The 24,601-nt window shown below is 47.1% G+C and overlaps 7 protein-coding genes across 7 annotated transcripts; 5 read left to right on the forward strand and 2 right to left on the reverse strand.

Moving 5' to 3' along the window:
• Positions 1-1,107: 1,107 nt before the first annotated feature.
• N7487_011996 (DUF4246 domain-containing protein) lies at positions 1,108-3,074 on the forward strand (the record flags this gene model as incomplete). Its single annotated transcript, XM_056879726.1, has 5 exons — positions 1,108-1,146; positions 1,196-1,272; positions 1,325-1,403; positions 1,460-2,428; positions 2,478-3,074. The coding sequence occupies 5 exons, from the start codon at positions 1,108-1,110 to the stop codon at positions 3,072-3,074; spliced, it is 1,761 nt and encodes a 586-aa protein (XP_056725045.1).
• Positions 3,075-3,345: 271 nt separating this feature from the next.
• On the reverse strand, positions 3,346-4,950 carry N7487_011997 (putative MFS maltose permease; the record flags this gene model as incomplete). Its single annotated transcript, XM_056879727.1, has 1 exon — positions 3,346-4,950. The coding sequence occupies one exon, from the start codon at positions 4,948-4,950 to the stop codon at positions 3,346-3,348; it is 1,605 nt and encodes a 534-aa protein (XP_056725046.1).
• Positions 4,951-5,465: 515 nt separating this feature from the next.
• Positions 5,466-7,348, forward strand: N7487_011998 (glycoside hydrolase family 13 protein; the record flags this gene model as incomplete). Its single annotated transcript, XM_056879728.1, has 3 exons — positions 5,466-5,546; positions 5,614-6,034; positions 6,093-7,348. 3 exons carry the CDS (start codon positions 5,466-5,468, stop codon positions 7,346-7,348), a joined length of 1,758 nt encoding a protein of 585 aa, XP_056725047.1.
• Positions 7,349-7,801: 453 nt separating this feature from the next.
• On the forward strand, positions 7,802-9,645 carry N7487_011999 (Zn(II)2Cys6 transcription factor; the record flags this gene model as incomplete). The annotated part of the gene is made up of 3 exons (XM_056879729.1): positions 7,802-8,619; positions 8,666-9,143; positions 9,193-9,645. 3 exons carry the CDS (start codon positions 7,802-7,804, stop codon positions 9,643-9,645), a joined length of 1,749 nt encoding a protein of 582 aa, XP_056725048.1.
• Positions 9,646-12,735: 3,090 nt separating this feature from the next.
• On the forward strand, positions 12,736-16,896 carry N7487_012000 (ABC transporter ATP-binding protein; the record flags this gene model as incomplete). Its single annotated transcript, XM_056879730.1, has 3 exons — positions 12,736-12,807; positions 12,866-13,811; positions 13,874-16,896. The coding sequence occupies 3 exons, from the start codon at positions 12,736-12,738 to the stop codon at positions 16,894-16,896; spliced, it is 4,041 nt and encodes a 1,346-aa protein (XP_056725049.1).
• A 637-nt stretch (positions 16,897-17,533) lies between these two features.
• Positions 17,534-19,452, reverse strand: N7487_012001 (uncharacterized protein; the record flags this gene model as incomplete). The annotated part of the gene is made up of 3 exons (XM_056879731.1): positions 17,534-18,468; positions 18,526-19,139; positions 19,223-19,452. The coding sequence occupies 3 exons, from the start codon at positions 19,450-19,452 to the stop codon at positions 17,534-17,536; spliced, it is 1,779 nt and encodes a 592-aa protein (XP_056725050.1).
• A 1,306-nt stretch (positions 19,453-20,758) lies between these two features.
• Positions 20,759-24,573, forward strand: N7487_012002 (uncharacterized protein; the record flags this gene model as incomplete). Its single annotated transcript, XM_056879732.1, has 3 exons — positions 20,759-21,184; positions 21,251-23,008; positions 23,044-24,573. The coding sequence occupies 3 exons, from the start codon at positions 20,759-20,761 to the stop codon at positions 24,571-24,573; spliced, it is 3,714 nt and encodes a 1,237-aa protein (XP_056725051.1).
• Between the last annotated feature and the right edge of the window lie 28 nt (positions 24,574-24,601).

Here is a 24,601-nt window from a genome sequence, read left to right on the forward strand (position 1 = left end):
CTATTGTCTGGGATCTTGAGCGGTCTTTCTGGGTTCTTGGGTCAGTCTGTGTGTGGATATTATAGATAGATTTTATCAAATCTTTCAATTTTTTCCCACTCTCGAAGTAGTAATCACCTATAAGCTTTTATTGTTCCATAGATCTCCCCATTGGAGCCGAAGAAGTGAAGGAATATGGAGTGTTGAAGATATAGAAACAAGTCAAATTTACAATATCAACAAGTACTTTCATGTAATAAAACTAAGTGTGGAAGAGCCTAGCTTTGTTTGGGATACTAATCTCCTATTCTTATTATGATATCCTCATCATTGGTGAGATGGCAGGCAATCCATCAATACAGCCAGGGTAGCTGTCCGACAATCGATACAGCTGTTAGAAGCTATCAAGTATAATAGATAGATAAATACCGAATTATGGTATGCGATTATTCAGTTTAGTGATACAGTGGGGTGATAAGTCTATTCATGTGGGGCATAGAAAGCTTTCGAGAGAACAGTTGCTAGCAAAGGAAGCCGCTGCTCCGGTTCTGTTCACCCCTTTTGTGGGAATCCTGAATATTGAGATCTCAGATCATGATTAACCCATCATTACTTGCCTAATAGATTGGTAGCGAGCACCTAATTTTGCTGGATCGTTCTTGTTAGTCCCGAGGAATACCTATCCGAGAATGAACAAGCGAAAACGAATATGACCAAGGAAATTGAAACTAAAATCGAAGGAAGCGTATTTTCCTCGCTATATATATGACGGATTGTGATGGGTATTACTTCTAAGATACTTTCTGCAAGCACCACTATCACACCTGATGTTGCCTTTTCTGACCACACAAGTCTATCCCCGGAATCGAGTATAAATATCGTTCGCAATTTATTTGAAAGAAAATCCTAAAACATTCATGGTTTGGAGCCTCGGCTGCCTATACCAATTTCCAGGCAGCTCCGCCCAAAGCGGACTTAGCGCCTTATCTGCCTGGAACTAACCCGTTTCTGCCTGGACTCCGCCAAGACCGCGGGAGTACAAAAACCTCCCATGGACAGGAATGATTGACTATTAGTATCCTAGTGTTGTACGTCAATATGTCTTCAATTTCCAATCCGCAGCTTCGAATGCCAGGGTTCAATGTGAAGTTGGACTGCAAGCCCGATGTGAGAATCTGTATCTTCTTTCTACACATGCCATTTGCTAACAAACCAGCGAAATGTGGTGTATCCCGGCGATTACGGCTTTCCTAATGCATTGGATGATAATGCAATCGAAAAAGACTGCTTCGAGTATGTGTCAATTGTACTACGGCCGGGATCTCGAGCTGACCTTGATTTTCAGCGACTTAGTGACTCATCGAGAAGTTTTGATGATGCGAGTGATGAACACCATTACCGATAAGCCCCAATGGGATCAGAAGGTGTGCTTGGACTGGTATATCTGTCAGCTTCAATGTTTGTTTCTAACCTCCTATAGGTCTTTGATGATGATATCACGACAAAATGGCGCAACGAGATTGCCCAAAGTGGTCAAGATGTGACTCCCACGGTGATGGACTGGATCATAAAGGAGCTTCAATGGAAAGCCAACATTCTTAAAGAGACGGGTTACGTCCGCGTCTTTGATGTGGGCGTGATAAAGTCTGACACTGCTGTGTCGAAAGAGATACAACAATCACTGAAAGAGGCAGTAAAACCTCTCGAGGATATGCCGGAGAAAGATTATCACCCCGGGTCTGATAACAAAGTAGTTGATCTAGTACATCCCTCACTGTTTCCCGTGATCTACGGCAAAACTCGCGTGCTTCCGGACCGAGTCATTGGCCTTGATGACTGCATAGGAAGCGTGGGACAAGGGGATCTTGTCCCTGTTCCTTTGAGTGAAAATTGTGGCCCACTTTTCTATAGCCAACCTGACTATGGCTCCAATGACTATGACACCGATGAGCAAGTCCGTGTCTTCAGCGACAAGTTCCAATGGCTCCCGTGCGATGTTGAACTCGGCGATGATGCCAGCTGTCGAATCGTGTCATACATCAATAACGCCCACCCTATTCATCATAAGCCTCTCTATGAGGTCGTTGAGCAAATTATCGCTCGGGCAATCCCACTCTGGAACCGCAGCCTGTCCAAATTCATCACTCCAAGAATCGAGTACAGCAAGGTCGAATATGGTGAGCATCCAGACCCTAAGCCTGTTCAGCCGGAGGGGGATGGTTACGACACAGATGCGTTCTGGGAACTCTATGAGGAGTGGGAGAGTACCCATCCTATTATTCCTCCTGAGCCAGCCAGCTTTGAACCTCGAAATGAAACATATAGTGCTGATCTACGCGAGCAATTTCCCGACAAGAAGTTGCAGATCATCGTGAAGCTGGCGAACATTGAGTTGAGCCAGGACAACCCTGAGTACGAAGGAGGCTCTTGGCACATTGAGGGACAGTTGGTAAGAGTTTTGAAACCTTTGGTTAACTGTATATTCTAACTTTGAACAGAACGAGCGCATCTGCGCCACCGCAATCTACTACTATGACAGTGAAAATATAACTGATAACACCTTGGCATTTCGTCAACGTGGTATGATGGACATGCTAGAGATTTCATACTCCCAAGGGCAGTTCAAATTCTTACAAGATGTCTTTGGTTTTGGCGATGATATCGACGGCAGCGGGACCAATCGTGATATCACACAAGACCTTGGGGCTGTCGCTTGCAAAGAAGGTCGGCTACTCACCTTCCCAAACACCGTCCAGCATTGTGTTTCCCCATTCTCGCTAGTCGACCCGTCTAAGCCCGGTCATCGTAAGATTCTCGCGCTATTCTTAGTTGATCCCCATCGTCGGATTATCTCCTCGGCAAATGTACCTCCGCAGCAAGAGGACTGGGGCCACGAGAGACAGAATGCTGTGAATCAGGCCTTGGCATGTCTGCCAGTGGAGCTGCAGAATATCGTTCAAAATGACTTGGAGCCTATGATGACCATGGAGAAGGCCAAAGAGTACCGATTGGAGCTCATGAAAGAGCGTGGGTACAGATCGGGAAAATATAATGAGAACTTTGAGACTGGTGATTTCCGTCTATGTGAGCATTAAATAAGAACTCTGCTAGCCTAACTGACTCCGGCTCGTGGCGTGCTTTTATCAGCTTACCCACGTAAATATCATTGAAATTATTATTCACGTTACCTAGTTCTGATTATGAAATGAGTATTGTGCGACTTGCAGTCTGTTTTGGATTCTCAAGTTTGAAGTGGCATAAGACGGATGAAAAAAGTCAATCCAAAGGTTCAATTTCGTTATCTGGTGGGTATTTATCATGATTATATCCTAAGTAAGATGGACATGAAGGGACATCGCTGAACTATCAATCTTTATCTGCATGTGCCTCGTGCACCTCCGCCGCCTCTCCCTCATATGGATCAACGACAGTAGTCGCGAATTTCCTTGCTGAAACTCCGCGCTCAAAGAGCAAATCCAGTTCCTCATATGTGCGGCCCTTCGGCTCGGGAAGCCGGAAGAATGCCCAGACCAGGGAGGCTAGACACGTGCCAGCCCAGAAATAGGCACACCGAGCACCCCAGTTCCAGGCTGTGGAGTTGAGCTGGTAGTTGGTGAGAACGTTGACGACAATGTTACTGATGTTGTATAGACAGCGGGCGAGGACAATAGTCTTAGCCTTGAGACGGGTTGAGGATAGTTCTGAGACGAGCGAGTATGTGACAGGGCCGACACTGATGTCATAGCAGAATGTGAAAATGATGAGCATCACGCCGATTGCCCATTTGGCTGCATTGTTGTCTCCTGGGGCAAAGGATAGAGATCCTGTGATTACCAGAAGAACGAAAAGACTGGTGAGACCGGTGATATGGATAGTTCGTCGGCCCGCATAGGACATCAGGAACCATGATCCTATTGTACCCAAAACGCCGAGGCCGTATTGTCCCAGGGACAAATTGAACGATTGAACGGTGGGTAGGCCCGCTTGAACACAGAAGTAGGCAAAATAACCCATCAGGTTCTGGCCACATAGCGTCTGGACTAACCAGACAAGACAAACTACCTCAGTACGGCGAATATTTGTTCCCTTGAAACAATCCCAATACGTGGTTCCACTAGAAAGCGATTTCTCCAACTCGTTGGTGTGTTGAATCATAGCAATCGTCTCTTCCGGGTCAAAGCTGGGGTCATTGGGTGACGTCAACCGCTGCAACGCTCGTCGAGCTCCTTCCACATTACCCTGGCGCACATGCCACCAAGGGGACTCAGGTGCGAAAAGGCAACCGATCATGATTGGGATTGGCCACACCCATTGCACACCAAAAGGAATGCGCCAGGCCCATTGGTCATCGCGAGAAATGGAGCCACGGTTGACACCAATGGCCACAAACTGTCCAAACACCCAGCACATGTTGATGAAAGTTGTCAGGTAAGGTCGAAGGACTACCGGACAAACTTCGGAAGCGTAGGCGGCTGGCAAGGTCTGGAAGATACCCCAAGGGATACCGGCCAGAATCTCGGCAGCTAGCAACATCTGAACGTTGACCGCGAAGAAAAACAGAAAAATGACCGCTGTGATGGTGGCCAACGCACAGACCATGGTCTTGCGATACCCCAGGCGTTCAGAGACCAAACCATTGATGAGAAGTCCAATGATTTCACCGCAGCGTGCACCATTGGAAAGACCGGATTGCCAGGATGCTGGAACAGCCCATTTCCCCGAAGCAGTCTGTTCTCCGAACTTTTGGTTGAATGCAGGTGATGCGTACATTGAACTCAGCAACGCAAGGTCGTACCCTTCCATGACCAGAGTAGACGAAAGTAGGACTGACCAGCCGACAGCTTTCGGGTATAGCCGCAGAGCCTGCCATAGGGTCATGGACTGCTCCTTCCTGGCTGCTTGTCGGCCCTCTGCAAGGACGGGGGAGACCTTACCGTCCATTCTTGCGGATGCGTCGTCCATCGAGACCATTGAAAAACTGTGCTGTGATTTCGAATCTGGGCGGGCCCGTTGGATACTGCACGCTAAACAAGGGGTTTGGAACAATAGGTGCTTTTGTCAAGGCCTGGTAAGAGTCAAAGGCTGGTAATATCCCGATACTTCAGGCATTATCAAAGCCGATGGACCACGGGGCGATGCGTCATTTATACAGAACTCCCCAAAGAAAAAGAATGTACATAGTTCAGCTCACGCGCATCGCTGATCCGGGGAAAGTGCACATGGTCTGTTGCTCGCTTCCGAGGATTTGGAGAAAACTGGGGAAGCCGAAGTGTGGAGGCCCAACCGTATCCAATCATCGTCCCGGAAAGGACTCATTCGGTGGCAAGTCGGTCGTTAGTCGGAGATGCAGCATCCCGTCGGAGGCTTGGCGGGTATGCAGGGTTCCTGAAGATACCCCCGCGTTTGCCCAGGCCGAGTTGGTGCCGAGGTATAATGAAAAGATATAAGAGGGGTGTTGGGTTGGAGAATAAAGTTGTCAAGCCACTATGTCACCACACGCGACGCAGGACACCACAGCCGTTCCTACGGGGACCAATAACTGGTGGAAAGAAGCCACTGTCTACCAGGTTAGTCACCACAACATTTAGGCATTCCCGAAAACATAAAATTGACGTTGTCTTCTCGAGTTGAAAGGTATACCCGGCTTCTTTCTATGATTCCAACGGTGATGGCTGGGGCGATATCCCCGGTGTTGTTAAAAAGGTCGATTACCTCCAGTCGTTAGGAGTTGATGTCGTGTGGCTATCGCCGATGTATGACTCGCCCATGCACGATATGGGCTATGACATATCCGACTACGAAAATGTGCTTCCTGCTTATGGAACCGTTCAAGACGTGGAGAACCTTGTGGAAGCTTGTCACTCGCGAGGCATGAAATTGATCCTAGATCTAGTCGTCAATCACTCTAGTGATCAGCATGCTTGGTTCCAGGAAAGTCGGAGTAGCAAGGACAATGACAAGCGCGATTGGTACTTCTGGCGTCCTCCTCGATATGATGAGGCGGGGAATCGGATGCCTCCAAGTAATTATCGCGGTTACTTTGCAGGAAGCACATGTGAGTTAAAATATTCGACAATACTAGATATCTTTGAACTAACAAAGCTTTTACGTAGGGACCTGGGACGAGAAAACAGAAGAATATTACCTGCACCTCTACGCCAAAGAACAACCCGATCTCAACTGGGATAACAAGGCCACGCGTGAGGCTATCTACAACAGCGCGGTTCGATTTTGGCTAGACAAAGGTGTCGACGGTTTCCGAGTGGACACAGTGAACAAGTACAGCAAGCACACAAACTTCCCAGACGCCCCCATCACAGATCCGAAAAGTTACATCCAGCCCGCCATTGGAATGTGGTGCAACGGCCCCCGCATTCATGAGTTCCTGCGCGAAATGTATGATGAATCATTTGCTCCGTACGGGGATGTCATGACTGTGGGCGAACTGGCCAATACACCCGATCCTAAGAATGTCCTCGAATATGTGGGAGCATCAGCCAAGGAGCTGAGCATGGTCTTCCACTTGGATATTGGCCATATTGGCATGGGACCTAGCTTGGAGGAGAAGTACATTTTTACGCCGTGGAAGTTGACAAAGATGAAATCAATTGTGGAGAAGTGGCAGACTTTCATTGAGGGAACGGATGGCTGGACCACCGCTTTCTGTGAAAATCACGACAATGGACGGTCTGTCTCGCGGTTTGGATCGGATGCACCTGAGTTCCGGGAGATCTCTGCCAAAATGCTGGCTCTGATGATGGTTACCATGACGGGGACTCTGTTCATCTATCAGGGACAGGAGATTGGTATGATCAATGCACCGCGCGAGTGGCCCATTGAGGAATACAAGGACATTGAAGGATTAGGATATTACCGAGAAGCAGAGCAATGCAGTGCGAGTGGAGCCGATCCTACTCGTAAAGAACACATTATGAATGGTCTCCGAATTCTGGCTCGCGATCATTCCAGGCTGCCGATGCAGTGGGATGACTCGGAACATGCTGGGTTTACTACCGGGAAACCGTGGATGCGAGCTCATGATCTTTATGGTGAGATTAATGTCAAGAAGCAGCAGAATGATACATCCAGTGTGTTGTCTTTCTGGAAAGATGTTCTGCGTCTAAGGAAAGAGCACCGGGAGTTGTTTATCCACGGTGCATTTGAAGTGCTTGACTACGAGAATCAAGAGACGTTTTGCTTTGTGAAGTCGAGAGATGATGAACGAGCATTGGTCATTTTGAACTTCACTGAAAGGCCCCAGCCATTCACACAGGCTGAGAAAACCGCGGGCATGAAGTTGCTTGTAGGCAACTATTCCGATTCATCGCTGGAAACCCTGAAGCCCTTCGAAGGACGCGTCTACATTTGAGATATATCCCATGAAATACCAATCAGTAATACATGAATTACTATGGGTATTTATTGAAATGTAACTTTCTATGATGATATTCTATATAGGACCTGATCTTGCAGCTAGCCACAATATTTCCTCATGCCAGTAGTTCATGCCAGTAGTTTCTTAGCAATGCACAGATTATAGCCCATTAGGATCCTCCCAAAGGATTTGGCTGAGCGTCTGGAATTTTCTTCTCATTTTATAAAAAAAAAATACAAAGCCCTTAAAGAGGTGGTTTCCACTATTAAATAGAAATAGCCACACTGGATTCAGGGTCGACAATATTTGGGGGCCAGAACATGATGTTGAGGCCTGGCAAATAAGGCCACCAAATTCCATTCCTTCCGGCTTCTTCCCGACTTCCCCCCGCAACCCCGGAATTTTGCGTTGTGCTAGCTCTCGGTATATTTAGACTTGACTTTCCAGATGCCAGACCCACCTGTCAAACAAGCATGTGATGCATGTCGCCGCCGTAAGGTCAAATGTATTTTCCCAAAACCTTGTGAGCAGTGTCGGGCTGCCGGCCTAGTCTGTCGGACGTCTTTGCAGCGACAGAAAAAGGGGCGACAGGGCCAAACAGCCAACATCCTTAATGAACTCAGAGCAAACGAAATTGAACAGGCGCTAGTGCGGGATGCGAATATTTCTCCGCCATCAGCAGCTCTCAGGGTTGGAGATAACATACCGACGCCCCAGTCATTACAAGCCTCGGGAAGATGTCAATTCTCGAAAACCCCGGGCCTTTTGAGCCGGGAGCTTGTCGACGCCTGCTCAATATATTTTTTCTCACGAATGAGAGGAACGGTGCCGGTTTTGCAACCCAGTGGCTTTCGAAAGCAGGTGGACCTTGCCGATACATCCCTCCATTCTTATTGTTTCGTCACTGCTTTCTGTGCTTTTGTGGTTACTCAAACCGGATTTGCCGTGGAGCACGCATCCTCGGAATTCTCTCGAGATTTTTGCACTGAAGACTATCGAAATTCCCTTATTGAAGAAGCCACCGAAGCTCGAAAGCACATCGATCCATTCACAGATCCTGTACGGCAAAACATTATCATCGCTTTTCTTCTGTATGGATGTCATATTGGATTAGGAAATCAACGACATGCGTATTACTTTCTCCGCGAATCCACGACCCTCTATACGGCAAGCGCGCTGGAAAGTCAAGCAGCATCGGCGCAGGTGGATGACGATGACCCTTCCTTGGCAGGGAAATTGTTTTGGCTCTTAGTGGTGTCCGAGAGGTATTTTCTTCGCCTATTAAGTGGTTATTTGCTAATAGAGGAACAGAGCCCATGCGATCCGCCGACATAGACCAATTACGCTCCAGGTCACTCCCGACAGCCCTCAACTAGAAGACGATGCACTTCCAACGCAACTAGAAGATGATCCACTTGCAAATGCGTCAGCTATTGGGTTTCGGTGTCTGGTAAACCTCTACCGTCCATTTGATGAAGGTTTTCTGGGTCAGTGGAATGGAACAAATGCCACATGCTCCATCGAGTCGCTAGTTCACCTTGAGGAGCGGATCCAAAGTGCAGTCCCGGCGGACCTCGATCTGCCTGATATACTCATGGCGGATCTGCGTGTATCCCAGCAGTGGCTGCGTATCATGATATGGCAGCTTTCTACAACTGCTGGGTTTCTTTCGACAAATCCTACTCATGAATGTATGGACTTTCGCTACCCCCTCCTAATTGCTCAAGATCTCTGCTTCGCAACATGGAAATTATCCAAGCAGAGTATGGAAACCCATGGAATTGGTCTTGTATGATTTACCTTATCAAAAATACCAACCCTATTCTAACGGATTGTAGATCGAAAAAATATTTGAGGTCGCGTGCACCTTGATTGACGTTATGGCATGCCTCTCGGCCGCTGGGCTCCGTTCTTCGGGGTTCAAGCTTGGCCCGCAGGATTATCTCAAGCATTTTTTCACTCTCATCCACGATCTTCCCGGAGGACGTCGAAGGTTTCTTCCACTGCTACTTACCAAAATAGGGCAAACTTTGCCATCTATGGTGGACACTATCACCGTTCATCTGAAACTTCAGCCCGGCCCCCTTGTTCCGCGCTCTATCAGTGAGGAGTCATCAATATCCGCCGTTGTTGGAAATGACAGCTCAATTGAACAGCCATCCGCTGAGTTGGTTTCCGAGTCTGAAAATTGGATGAATGGAAACTTCAATTATGCAGAGATGAGCCGGATCGGTGAGAAAACACCGGAGATTGATGAGGCATTTCTCCAATACTCCAGTTACTTTCCTTGAGACTGGGCAAATATACGGCACCTATCAATATTTTCTTATCGCAAACCGTCAAAGCAATTTTCAACAAGTCTTCGACCTTGTTTGAGTTCTTCCATGTTTCTTCCGGGTCAAGTTCGACAATGATACTAGCTACATGGAAATGGGGCCGACCCTGACAAGCGGAAAGTGATCTCCCCAGGGAGATCATGCAAAGTTTTTCTCCTTGCTCTCGAACCCCCCTGCAATAATGCTGCTGATTTCGACCGCCAATGATTTGGTGATTGGGATTTCACAGCAGGCTTTGACTGAAGAGCCCCCTTTGTGGTATGCTGGAAAGTTGTTTTGGCTCGTACCTGGTAACCGGCCGAGCCACTGCTGTTAATGAATTTGCTATGACACCGTGAGTGACATGGACTTCATTCGCACAAACGGGTTACATATATTTGGGCAGGAATTTAGAAAACTGGTCATCCCTTTTTAGCCAGTTGACCTTCCTGGTAATACAATCAGTTGTTCCTACCAAAGCAACAATCTTGTGACCATCGTGTTCGGGTAAGGTCACTTCTGAGTGACTGAATTTGAGGCACGAGTTTATCAACCTCTCCCAGGTCCATGCACAAACCCTGGATTTTGGCGTCTCCGGCTGGATGATATAAAAAATCACTGGTCATTGTTATTGTACTGGGGCAGATCACCCATACTGCTAAGCCGAGGCATGAGAGATGTCAATTCTCGGGACCCAGAATCCAACACGGCTTGTGTTTCACGGTCTGGGTCTTGAAAATACCCGAATGCATGATATAGGTGCCTGAGGTGTCAGCTCAGTAACTCGGGATAGTTGATAGCTACATACGTAGTTAGCTCTTTTGACAGCCTGTCTCTTCAAAAAAAAAAACCCCCTCTTCCTCTATCTCTGCCGTTTGCCCTTTAGGCTTAAAACATGCAACTACTAATTTTGAAAGGACGTCCTCGTTAGGCTCATTTCCCAGTTTTCTTTTTACCTTTTAAACTAATATAAAGCTGTGATATGTCCAATATCAAATAATTGGTCATATCTCTTACTGTTGGTATCTCTTGTCATTTGGCGCAAGCTTCTTGTCGCTTTAACTTGATTTATAGCACGCACCGTATCCATCCTCTTTTGGGTATAGATGGGCGTCAATTGTGTCTTCAGGGTTCCATTCTTATGTTTCATTTTCGCACGGGCTACTCACGCTAACTCTTGGCGTAAGCGAGACGCAGTCCGGTCCACCTGAGAATTAAGTAGAGGTTACGCTGCGAGATGGAAGAAAGATGTCATCGGAGCGTTGCATTCGAAAAAAAGGATTCATGGCGGTAGACGCCCTATGATAATATTAGCCTTGCGATATGATTCCCTAAATCAGCGCAAAAGATATTAGCAACAAGTTTCCTGTGATGATTACCAGTATACCCTGAAAGTTTAGGCATTGGATATACACAAGTGGTGATCAGGGTGTAATTAGTAATAAGTGGATACTAACGTATTACAGAAAGTTGGTGATTTGCAAAAAACAGCCCCCGAAACTTTCATAACATACAATACAATCTGATAAAGCCTTGCGTTACCAGGGACCATCCATTTCCCGGCCCGGGACCCGTCTCAATATTGGCGGGACCCTGTTTTTATCTGATCAGACTTTAGTGGAGTTTCCCGATTTGATATTCGAGCTCTAATATCGATGAAAATGGCATCGAGTGCTGCGCTTTAACACAATGCGCGATTTTCAGCGGAATCTCCGATTTAGGATTTGCGCTCACGGTCTTTGAACAGTATTTATCACCTGATTCTTTCCAATTACTCGATTTGTAAACAGTGGGTACGAGCCCACGTAAAGAAATGCTACGCTACGCATACTATATGGATGGGAAATTTGCCTCCGTGGATCTTGGCACGACCTGGGTATTCGGAACTTAGCCGGTTCTTTTGATCTGTCTGACTAGAACTTTTCTTGGCAGGGTTTAGAGCTAAATACTTTAGCTGCAAGCCAAAGAGGCTAAATTAATTGTACTTGCCGTCCGCGCGGGGACTAACGATATTGCCAAGTAATGCGACGGTGCGCCAGGAATTAGATGTGGCTCCCACTAGAACGTTTTTGGTCGGCATAAGCCCAAAGGACCGAGGTACATTACGGTGCTTTGTACAAATCATATTACTAGCTTTGAAAAGGATGTCACCCATGCGTCACCTGTCTTATTTAGAATTACAAGTTAGAAATTCCTATAAAATGCCCAATAATTCTCAGAGCAAAAAATCGACATATCGTAGCGAAATTTGAACCCGCATGACTAGTAACCAGAAATTCGGAGTGACTTATAGCATAAAGCTTTTTTTGGGTAAAGAGTAACTATGTAAACAGTCATTCTTTATACATAAGTCATATACCCGTGCGCGCAGGAAAGACCCCATCGGGCTTGAGGCATAAAGTGAGTTGGATCTGATAAGAGCCTATTGTACGGAGTACGGACCTCGGAAGTCACGCCTCATTAAAATGGAAGGATCGGCAGAGAGAAAACTGTGCATAATATTTTATGTATCAAGTGGTGATTTTAAACCCACGAAGCCTTTTGGGTGTTCAAAAATTACGCAATTCCACTCGCAATTTGCTGGTGCAGTCCAGAATGGCCCCATTGTGGCTGGTTTGAGACATGATGTGAGTGGATCGGATCTGATAACATAAAGAAAATTCCTAATATTTTATGTATCAATCTATTCGGAGGGATTTAAAAACCACGAAGCTTAAGCAATTCTCCTAGTAGCCTTGGAATATCTAGGTTTATAAGTTACCGGTTCACTCCGGAATGGCCCCATCGTGGCTTGAGACATAAAGTGGGTCCAATCTGATAAGGGTCCTTGTATTTTATTGTGGGGTATATGTATTTTTGCACTTGGTTAATGTACAGATGTAAAATACAGATCAACATTGCGACATTGGAGCTCCTCAGGTTTTCACCGTGACTGTGTGGGATCTAGTGGCTCAGTAACAGGAAGATTTCAAGGGCAAGGCTCATACGCACCTTGAGCAAAATCTTCATTTGCTTCCTTTTTGTAGAACCACCTTTCTATACTTACGGAAGCCCTGAGAAACAGTCATGCAGACGTCGGAGACTGTTGATGGCGATGGACAGGACAAAATGACGGCGAGCCAACCAGGACATTGGTTTGTAAGACAACCATCTCATTATTCCAGCCCAATTTTGATACTGACTCATTTTGCAACAGATGAAGCCTGTGTCCGGGTTCATCTCCAAGCTGAAGGAGTTGAAAACAGCTTTTTCATTCGTCCGCCTTCTTTTTTCATTGAATTACACCGGTGTTGATGTCGCACTCATTATTGTGGGCACATTCTTCGCCATTGCTGCAGGTGTCCCTGAGCCATTACTTGGTGTCGTGCTTGGTCAACTCATCAACGAACTCAACGAAGTCGCCTGTTCTGCGACAGCCTACGATGCTTCCTCCGTCCGAACGAAAGTCTTATACCTCATTTACATTACCATCTTCAACTTTGCGAGTATATACATTTATGCGGCATGCTGGGCTCTTGTGAGCGAACGGATAGCCCGTCGTTATCGCAAAGCTTATTTCCGCAGCGTGATTCGTCAGGAAGCAGCATTCCACGACAGTCTACCCTCTGGTCAGGTAATCTCTCGACTGGTCAGTGATATTGAGACATTGCAATCGGGGACTTCGGAAAAAGTTGGCATCTACATTGCTACGTTATCATACTTCGTCACGGCGTATGTTGTGGCCTTCATAAAGGTGCCTGTCATTGCAGGCATCCTGATTGCGGTGATTCCATGCTTCTTTGCTATGGCTCTCGTCGGAGGCCGTCTTGCTTCACGATACGGTACCCGTGTAGGCAAGCAGGTTGATCTCGCCACCTCAATTGCGTCGTCCAGTCTCTCTCACTTGAAGATTGTACATGCATTCAATGCTCAAAAACGCCTAGAAGACCTCTTCTCCTCCCATCTTGTTCAGTCTCGGAAGGACGCGTTGAAAAAAGCGGCCGTGCATGCCACGCAAATGGGAACGCTTTTCTTTATAGTCTACTCATCAAATGCCTTGGCATACTGGAAAGGAGCCCATTTGATAGCAGACTCTGTTGATGGGTTAAACTCCGGGGTCTCTATTGGTGCAGTTTATACTGTGATCTTCATTCTGATTGATGGTAAGATCTCTATCGGCGTAACTACCTTACTCTCACAGTTCACTGGCTAATACATGTAATAGCAACCTTTATCTTCAGCCAAGTTTCTCCCTATATGCACGTTTTTAGCGCCGCTACTAGTGCATCGAGGCGCCTATTAGAGGTGATTCACCGGAACTCCAATATCGACGGCACATCACTTACTGGAGAGCAAAGTGTGAACTTGGGCGAACAAGAGATCCATTTCAAGGATGTTCATTTCGCATACCCTGCCCGGGCTGAGGTCCCAGTCTTGCAAGGGTTGAGCTTGTCCATCCCTCCAAAGAAGCACACCGCGTTTGTTGGTCCATCGGGAGGTGGAAAGTCTACCATAGTTGCACTTCTGGAACGTTTCTACGATCCATCAAGTGGAAATATCTACGTCGGGGAACAAAGTTTCCAAGACTTGAATGTGGCCAGCTTGCGAAGCCAAATGGGATTTGTACAGCAAGAATCCCAACTGCTGGACCGCTCCATTGTGGAAAACATTGCGTATGGACTGGTTGGGTCTGCTGACCACGAGCATCTGACTGAAGTTATTTTGGATATGAGCTTGGCCGATCTTGTGGCCAGAATCCAGGCTGGGTGTTCTGAAGAGGAGGCTCTGGGAGATTGTGACCCCAGGATTGTTGAAATTTTCAAACAGGCAAAGCTGGCAGCTAGCAGGGCCAATGCGCTCTCATTTATCGAATCTCTAGCGTTTGGTCTAGCTAGTCCAGTGGGAACTTCTGGCGGCCAGCTCAGTGGCGGCCAAAGGCAGCGCATTGCTCTTGCCACGGCTCTTGTTCGTGAACCCAAACTGCTGATTTTGGATGAAGCAACTGCTGCACTCGATTCAATGAGTGAGCAGTTAATTCAGGCTGCCTTGCTTACTCTCTCTGGAACCACCACGATAGTATCTATTGCCCATCGTCTAGCTGCTGTCAGGGATGCGGATCAAGTTATTGTCATCCAGAATGGCCGCCTGGTGGAGTGCGGTTCTCCTCAAACTTTGTTGGAAAGTGATGGGGCGTATGCAGCAATGATCAATCAACAGAGACTCGCCAACTCTGGAATGGATAGCTCAGAAGATACATTGAGTGAGGCCAAAAGCTCTCTCATTTCCAACCACAAAGACCCGATCCTGGCGGACAAAGAGCAGAGTGTCTATTTGGCCGAAGAGGAAAAGCCCGCTGAAGCGAAAGCAGAGTCCGATAATACGTTGTCAAAGAAAGAACCTAATCGGTCAAAGTTCCTCACTGCAAAAATTTGTTTCGCTTTCATCCGTCCCAACATCCTTCTTATCCTTTTGGGCTTGGTAATGTCAACAATCATCGGAGCTAGCTACAGCTCGAACGCAATTTTGTTTGGTAATACCGTTGGAGGGCTCAGTCCCTGCAAAGGTACCGCAAACATCCGACACAGCGGAAACCTGTTCGGTCTTATGTTTTTTGTCGTGGGAATTGTCGAACTATTCGCGAATGTCATTGGAGGGTGTGCCTATGGATGGGCAGCAGACCAGACACTGTATCGAATTCGCATGAACTCCCTTCGATCGCTCCTGAGTCAAACCATGACGTGGCATAGTGCTGAGGGACGAAGTCCTGGTGTCCTCATTGCTTATATCACAGGTGATGCATCCGCAATCAGTGGCCTTACCGGAACCACAATCGGCCTTCTCCTTGCGACTGCGGTCAATCTTTTTGCAGGAGTCATCATTGCATTTGTCGTGGCATGGAAGATCTCAATTGTTCTGGTTCCAACAATTCCTGTTCTCCTCGTGGCTGGATTCATGAAGCTACGTGTTCAGAGCCAATTTGCGGAGCGACACAAGAAGGCATTCTCTCGTGCCACGGAGCTTACAGTGGAGGCCTTGGGAAATCTGCGTTTCGTTGCAGGTTTCTCACTCGAGAAGCAGCTATATCGGGAGTTCCTTTCATCAATCCAGAAGCCGTATAAGAACACCACAAAGGCGATCGCCTGGGGAAACTTCTGGTTAGCGTGGGCCTTCAGTGTCAGCAATCTCATCAGCGCCCTTGCATACTGGTGGGGATCCAAGCAAATTGCCTCAGGGCTATACTCCCAAACCCAATTCTTTATTGTTTTACCAGCTCTTCTGTTCAGCACGCAGTCGTGTGGTCAGATGCTTGCCTTGGCACCAGATGTTTCGAAGGCTGGAAAGGCTGCTTCTCGTGTCGTTGACCTTGTGAAAACAAACTCCGCTGAGGAGGAGCACAGTGGCGACAACTACACACAGCAAATGATGAAGATGGAAATGCCAAATACAGATCCTGAGGCCAACATGACTTCTGATGCAGCTTCTTCTAAAATTTCCCAGAGACCAGTGGGTGCAAAGTTACACAAAGTGTGCTTCGCGTATCCCAAATCGTCCCATATTCCTGTGCTCAATGAATTGAGCATCGATTTCAAACCAGGAAACTTCTACGCGCTGGTTGGGCCCAGTGGCTCAGGAAAATCCACCATCTTCAACATGCTGGAAAGATTCTATCAACCCACATCCGGGTTTGTTACAATCAATGAACAGAACATCAACCGTATATTGTCAACCACATTCAGGGACGACATCGCACTTGTTCCACAAGAGAACGTGTTATTCGAGGGAACTCTAGCTTTTAACATAGGGCTCGGGGCAAGACCCGGGTATACGGCGACACAAGTCGACATTGAGGAAGCTTGTAAGCAAGCTCAGATCCATGATGTGATTACGAGCTTGCCTGATGGCTATGATACATTCTGTACACATGATGGAAAGCAGTTTTCGGGCGGTCAACGCCAGCGCCTATCTATCGCAAGGGCCTTGGTCAGAAAGCCAGGCCTGCTACTTCTCGATGAGTCTACTAGTGCTCTTGATGGTGAATCTGAGCGAAAGATTCAGGATGCCTTGTCTAACCTTGCGGGTAAAACTACAATCATCGCTATTGCGCATCGGCTGAAGACCATCTATCGTGCGGATCAAATTTTCCTCATTCAGGATGGTCATTGCGTTGACCACGGCACCCATACAGAGCTTGTTGATCGGAGTGAGATGTATCGGGAGAGTGTGTTGCATCAATCACTAGCCACCTAATGTCGGATTGGATGTGGGGGTGTCTTTGACCTCCAGTCAGATCTATGTTGAATTTCAAAATAGACGTATTACAAGAGATAGATTTTGCTACTATTGAAATTAATGAGTTCTTGCTTCTAACTAGTATTTCATACATTAGGCCTAGGAGGTTTAGTGATACGTGTGGAGAACTCCGTTGATCCTCCCCTACGCTCACTGAAGGTGTTGCTTCATATACTTCCTTTCTTGTTCTTTATAACTTAATTACAGGGGACCTAGGATTGTCAACTTGGGGTAACGACTCGTTTAATACAGATGAAGCATGATAAGACAATTACCAGATAGCTTGACCTATGTAATCAAGCAATATAAATGAGTCCATTTACCTGTTACTATAAAGGGACATTGCCAACTACTTTATAACAGAGACTTGCCATTACATTCAGTCCTAGTAAAATTAGAATCTGAAGAAAATTAAAGAAAACGAGAAGCAACAAGCAAAAAGCAAGTCAAGATTATTATTTTATTTTAAATTCAAATATTAAAACTGAAATGAAAAGAACAACGATATACTAAACTCAAGCAAAATTCCCCATCTCCGGGAACAACGGTGCTGTCTGACTGAATACCAACCGCAATCATGGCAGACTGTGTAGGTCTAAAGGACAGTGCCAGGTACCTGCTTCTTGTCGACATTCACATTTCTCCAGATAGCAATGCAAGGCAATCCCAGTGCCACGACAGCAGTGGTTGCGATACAGCTATACTTTTGGGTATCACCCCAGGCCAAGTTAATGGCGGTCCGAATCTCTGATCCCATGGGATAGTTCATCTGCTTTAAATATCCTCCAAGGTATATATCCGCCCAATTAGCCTGTGCCTCAGCAGGTAAGTTGGCCAATAAAGTGCTTGGGAAGACGTTGGCATAGATGGCAGAGGCAACTGTGTTTCCAGCAGCTCCGCCCAGACTGGCGAAAAGTCCAAGGATCGAAAGCATCATTGGCACACCATCGTGATCCGCTGAGCTCATCACCGCCATGTCCTGTCCGATGACTAACATACCACCAGCAAAGGCGATGAAAATTTGACACATGACAACATATCCGATCCCGTCACCTTCACCGCGGAAGTGAATCATCAACCCTGAGCCAAGAAGCATCAAGGGAAGAGCGAAGAAAAGACAAGCGTTTTTGAAATGTCTGGCTTGTCGGATATAAATACCAAACACGGGCGCAATGAAGCAAGATCCAATATTGTATATCTGGTTCATATAGCCTGCGTCCGACACACTGAGGTCGTACACCACCATGACAAAATTGAGGAAATAGAGATCCCAAGCGGCGTAGCCAAGGTTGAGCATAGCTGATAGTAAGCAGGCACCAAGGACTGTCCGCTGCTTCAGCAAATCGTACTGGATGAATTGCTTGCGAGCGCAGAACTTTTCCCATGCCACAAAGACAAAGAACAGACAGAACCCGATGACTAGCATAGCGATAAAAGTGGCCGATCCGTATTCGGCTCGTCCATAGATTGCCAAACTGAACGGCAGCAGTAGCAAAATAAACGTTGCCATCAATAGAAAGGCGCCGATAACTATTTACTGTTAATAATTGAGTGCGAATTATTTTCACAAAAAGGAAGGGCACTCACTATCAAACTCGTGGACATAATGCATGACAGATTGAGACCAAGTGCGGTTGCTTTTTTCTTTGTGATACAAACCCATTTTCTTAGCTTTCATCTCGTAGAACTTGAACACGACAGTGAGGGGCAGAAAGACAAATGGGAAGATGATTGCAAATGCTCCGTATGCCCAGCGCCATGTTGTCATGCTTAAAAAGGACTGGGCAGCCAAGGGACCCGTGAAAGCCGTGCAAATGAAGGGCGTACTGGAGAATGCAAACGCAAATGCTCGGTTCCTCAAACCCGACGTATCAGCAATGAAGACATCAAGGATCAGGTAGATTGCGTTGTAGCCAACCCAATACAGAACGTATCCCGCCGCAAATCCATTCGGCCCATTGCATGACGCCAATATGATTGTCCCCAGCAAAAACAGTGCTGTAAAGATAGTGAGGGCCTCGGCTCGACCCCAGATGTTGAGGATTTTGGCGATAGGAAGCTTTACCACACCACCTACGACAGTGGCTAGGATCGCTGCGGTCGAAATCTGAGGGGCGGTATTAAAATTGGCGTAGGCGTTGAAAATCACGTTGGTGCCGATCGATGAATGGAACGCCAATATGAAAAAGCAGACCCAAATCCTAAGAATAGACGTTAGTATTATCCTAATCACTGTAGAATATCGTTCTTTAAGTGAGTAGCTAGCTGCAAAGTGACCACATACCAAGCGTAAATGGCCCACACGGTGTGTTTGCTCCATGCAAGCACTACCGCTTCGGCTTTTTGCACACCAGTTGGGCCCTCCTCGACAATTCCATCAGGCCGCTCTCCAAGTTCTTTCTGATTTGAGAATGACAGTTCATCCTTTCCAGAGTCTGTTGCAAACATCGGACCGGTTTGACCCGGAAGTGAATGCGCCCCCAATTTAGAGGGATTAGATGCAGGCTGGCTCATGATGACAGAAACAAGCTGAGACCGCCAAGTAATCTGTCTGAAAAGGAAGGAAAATTGGTAGATCCTGATCGAAACAGTTCTCAGAGGGTCCTAGCAGAAGCAATAAATATCCAAAAAATCTAGTTGATGACCTAACCACATAATTCTGTCTATAGGCGTGGTCGCCACTTTTTCAGCACCGAGTTCGGCATTCATTATTGCAAGGGTACAAAAGAACTCCCTCGTAGGCTAGATTTAGCGCTTGTGGCGAGGCTGGCTAGTAATTGGTCCACAGTGAAAAGCAATTTGTGACCAAGAGATTACCACCCAAATCCAAATCACGGACATTAATCCTCTACGGGAATAGTGGCATGATTCGGTATTGTGAAATCCGTTACATCAGTTTACATCTATGAGCTATATCTTGAATTGAGCTAGCCCTAGGACATGACCCCAAACAGGCAGCTCCATTAATCTTCAGCTGTGTGTGTGTGTTGTGGTGCAACTCCACAGGTAACCGCTAGCTAAATTATGTGAGTATAATCAAGATCGCCATGTTTTGTTACTCTGGTGTGTAACATTCTTGATATTGGGGTTGATCACTATTTTCGCCAAGACCTAGTACTGATACAGCTGGGGAGAAGCTTCCTTCCCAATCCATTGAGGGCACTAGGTAGTTAGTTCAAAATTCTCCATATTGGTCTTGTAAGTCTAGATCAGATATCATTTTTCAGTTCCTATTGGCACAAGTTGCCGGCCATACCCTACTAACACCTACCTACATACACAAGTAAATATGTAAGTATGTAGTGAGTGATAGCCAACTTAGGAAACAGCGCAGTTTGAGATTTAACATACATAACTTCAACCCTCGTAGGCTCGTACGATGGATGAGATACGTAAATGCCCCTGGGAAATTTCTGTTTTTTCCCCTTAAGAACAAAAATTCTATTTGCTTGTTTGCTTCTGCTCTGCCAAGAATGTCTCAAACTAAAAAGGGAATACGTAGTTTCGAGATCCTCCAGGTGTGTCCACTTGATGATACAAGTTGTTTCAAGCGCTGGAGGGTTGTTCCCGGTATCCAAGATTTGAAAAATACAAGTGGTGGGGCCATGTATTGCGGTACGGGTGGTGACGATTTAGGGTTGCATGAGCGTGACGGTACGAAACAGCATGTATTATTAACCGTTATGCCGAAGCATAGTACATGCATAGTAAGATTGTAGATTTTTTTTTCTTGGGCTGTAACTCTTAGATATTAAAGCAAGCTCACAGCTTCCTACAGGGACTCAGAGCTTCCAAGGTCGAGCTCATCAACGAATCCAAAATGTCAACTCAAACCAAGCCATGGAAGTGCTCTCTGCAGCCGTCAGCTCGCTTGGAAGGAGCAAATATCCCAACTACTGCATTCCCATTGCACACCGAGACGAGTCAATCTTTGGGTCTCCCGAGTGTGCAGTTTGACGTCGGTTGTTTGCAGGGCGTGGGGAAATCAGATGGTCTCAGTTCCTTGATTCATGGATACGCCCGTTGGATTATGTCCGTGAGTGATCAAAGTCACATCTCGTTTTGGATCATGGCAGAGAATGCAGATTCAACCGCAGAATACGCAGTCGTGATAGTGCACTACACGACTGAACATCAAGCTCTCACGTGGGAGGTGTACGAGGCTGCTCTTGAAGAAACGGATAACGTGGAATTCGGAATGCGCCTTGTAGAGGCAGCAGACATTGCGGTGGATTTGCCAAATTCCGTAAGTCGGAACAAAGCAGTGTTGCATGAAAGATCAATAGCTAACATTTTACTTCATACCCCACAGATTCGAGTACTATTCTCCATTGATTTGCAATCGTTGCGTGGCGATCTCACCTATCGAGGGAAATTGGAGGAGGGAACGAATATATCAAGTTTTGATCGGTTGGAATTCTATATGCAACAGACACAAAACAAAGATTCCAATGCCACCTTTTGGAGAAAGGAGCTGGCGGAGTTTGTGGGCTGTCCTGAGAGAAAATTCCCCACGATATCCTGTGACCGTTTGCTCGCCTCTACCAGAAACACTCCAGTGCTGACGCAAACCCTCGCACTGGGTGTCTCATGGGAAAGGTTGAACAGCCTAGCACAAGAATTTCATCTGAGCTCACCCATCTCAGTGATTCGTGCGGCATTTGCATGTATCCTGGCCGAATATATCGAGTCAGATAGAGTGATTCTAGGGGACTGGCCATTGTCAAATCTTAGAGATGGCGACTCGATAACCCCACTCCCGATCTTGATTTCCACCGGTGATTCTGTCAATGACTTGCTTTCTCGGATTGATGGATTCACCACAAGAGCAGCCACGTTCCCAACCCCGCCTCTTGAAGAGCTTCGTGAGATTTTGCGTGTTCCTTCAAAGGATACCCCCTACAATGCGCTCTTTACGCATCAATCTGATGCTTTAACTTGCCAGAACTCGGACGTAGAGTTACATGAGACACTCATGGCATTCTCCAGTGCACCCATGCAGCTTAACTTCCAACGTTCAGAGAAGGGCATGCTCATTTGTACACTATATGCCAGGGCTGACTTGATGGATGTACCCCATTTGGAACTGGTGATAAGACAGATCAATGCTCTCATTGTTGTTGTGTCGTCCCAACAAGCCGAATCAGTTCGAGATCTTACGCAATCCTTCCCGAATGACCTGCTCTCGGTCCACTCACCGTTGGCTAGTGACCAACTCCAACAAGCCCCTCTATTATCCCCTGCACATTGGGTTGATCATTGGGCATCCAGCAATCCCACTTGGAGTGCCCTCGAGATAATAGGGAATATCAGTGAGAACGAGACTCTCTCTCAAACATGGACATACGATGAACTATCCCAAACCTCCAATCAGCTATGTGCATGGCTTAAAGCTCATGGATGGCGCAATCAATCCATTGCAGTCTGCCTCAGTCGCTCTTTCATGGCCTACGCACTTGTTCTAGCAATTTGGAAAAGTGGAAATTGCTATGTGCCTGTGGCAGAAGATCTCCCGGAGGCGCGCCAGATCTTCCTTCTCGCAGACAGCGGTGCTATGGCATTTTTCACGGACAAGAGCGTCGCCAAAACAATTATCCCTCCTGAGAATTGTCTAGTGATTGATATTGAAGACCCCGAACTTCTTGAAGATACCTGGGTAATCGAACCAGCCACCGAATTCGATCCTAAACCAACCGATGACTGCTATCTTCTTTACACCTCTGGGTCAACGGGAACGCCCAAAGGTGTGCTTGTCAGTCGGGGAAATCTCTCTGCCTTTACTGAAGCGCAGTCAGAATATATCTGTCGGGATGTACCAGATACTCTAAAGTTGAAAGGCACAGGAAGTTATCTTGCGCATGCCAGTCGGGCCTTTGATGTACACATTTGTGAGATGGTGCTAGGCTGGCGACATGGCCTTCGTCTGGTAACAGGTCCTCGGACCATGCTTCTGGACAATTTATTTCTAGTTCTCACCCGACTAAGGATAAGTCACGCCGGATTTGTTCCTTCACTCCTTGAGCATGCCGGTCTTAGCGCTGAGCAGCTGCCCGATCTCCGATATCTCGGCGTCGGGGGGAGAAGATCTCAGAGACAATCATTGAGCGCTTCGTCGGCAAACCATCCATTGCACTCGTGAACGCATATGGCCCAACTGAGGTGACAATTGGGATGACAAGCCACACGGTAACGCCTCGGTCTACTGTGCGCAATATCGGTACTGCTGTCGGTAACATAACCATCCACGTTTTGGAGCCCGACACGACGAGATATGTCAAGCGGGGTCAGGCAGGAGAGCTCTGCGTGACAGGTGATTTAGTCGCCAATGGGTACCATCGCAGACCCGACGCAGGTGGCTTCACTGATTTAAATGGGCAACAAATGTACCGCACTGGAGATATTGTGCGCTTGATGGCCAACAACTGCGTTGAGTACTTGGGCCGGCGGGATAGCCAGGGTAAAATACGTGGTCAGCGTCTCGAGCTCGAAGAGGTTTCAGTGGCGGTCCGTCGGTGTGCAGACTTTCCAGTCAATGTCACCTCAATAGTAACGCCCTCCCCAATCACGAAACGCCCTCAGTTGGTCTCATTCATCAGTCCTTCCAGTAACCGACCAGAAGACACTGCAACACAACCCACTTTCCTAAAGGACAGATACCAAACATGGGTGCCAAATATTCTGGCGCGCTGCCGCGTTGAACTACCTGCGTACATGGTACCCAGTGTCTTGCTCACTGTTAGTTCAATTCCCATCCAAATCTCAGGGAAAGCAGACAATCGTCGTCTTGTGGCGCTATATGAAAGTATCCCTGTGTCAGATTTGCTCCTGGGGTCCGGAGAGGCTGCCACTCATATTCCTCAGACGATCGTGGAACCAGATACCGCGGCTTTAACAGCAGATGAGGATCAGGTTCGTGATATCCTCTGCTCTCAGCTGCAAGTGGAACCAAGCAGTATTACCAGAGCCACAAACATATTTCAGCTTGGGATCGATAGCCTGGCTTCTCTCGGTGTGGCTGCCAAGATGCGCCGGGCGGGCTATGTTTGTGCAGCGGGCGATGTTCTTTCCAATCCTACAATTGTACGGCTTGCACGTTTGCCGAAATCCCACGGAGCCCCAGACCAAGGATCTAGAGGAGAATTATTCTCAGACCAATCAGATGAAGCTTCACGGAACATGAAGGAACTTGACCAAGTCTTCCGAATGTCCCAGAAAAAATTCGCAGGTTCCTGTATTTCTGTGGTTCGGTCATGTCTTCCTCTTCAGGAGAGCATTGTCTCCAATTCCGTGGGTAGCCCGGTCCCCTTGTATGTCAATCACATCATGTGCCGTTTGGGGCCGAGTATCACGCTTCCTGCGCTGAAAATGGCCTTTGAAGATTTAATACACGAGAGTGAGATTCTGCGCACCTGCTTCCATGTCGCAGATGACAGGATAGTACAGGTTGTTTTAAAACCTCGTGCTGTCAGTATTCCATGGACTGAGGTCCCTGTATCAGATGAAAGCGCCGCTCGGGATCTGTTCAACAGCGTTCAAACTGGGATCGCATCAAACATCGTCCGCCAAATTGAGACCAAACCTCCACTACATCTTCTTGCGGCCAGCGCAGCAAAAAGCAGGGATCGGGATGGTTAATGCTGTCCATCCATCATTCCATCTTCGA

This window comes from Penicillium crustosum, assembly GCF_028827405.1.
Source record: "Penicillium crustosum strain IBT 35664 chromosome Unknown utg000005l_segment0_segment0, whole genome shotgun sequence".
In the NCBI taxonomy this organism is placed as follows: domain Eukaryota; kingdom Fungi; phylum Ascomycota; class Eurotiomycetes; order Eurotiales; family Aspergillaceae; genus Penicillium; species Penicillium crustosum.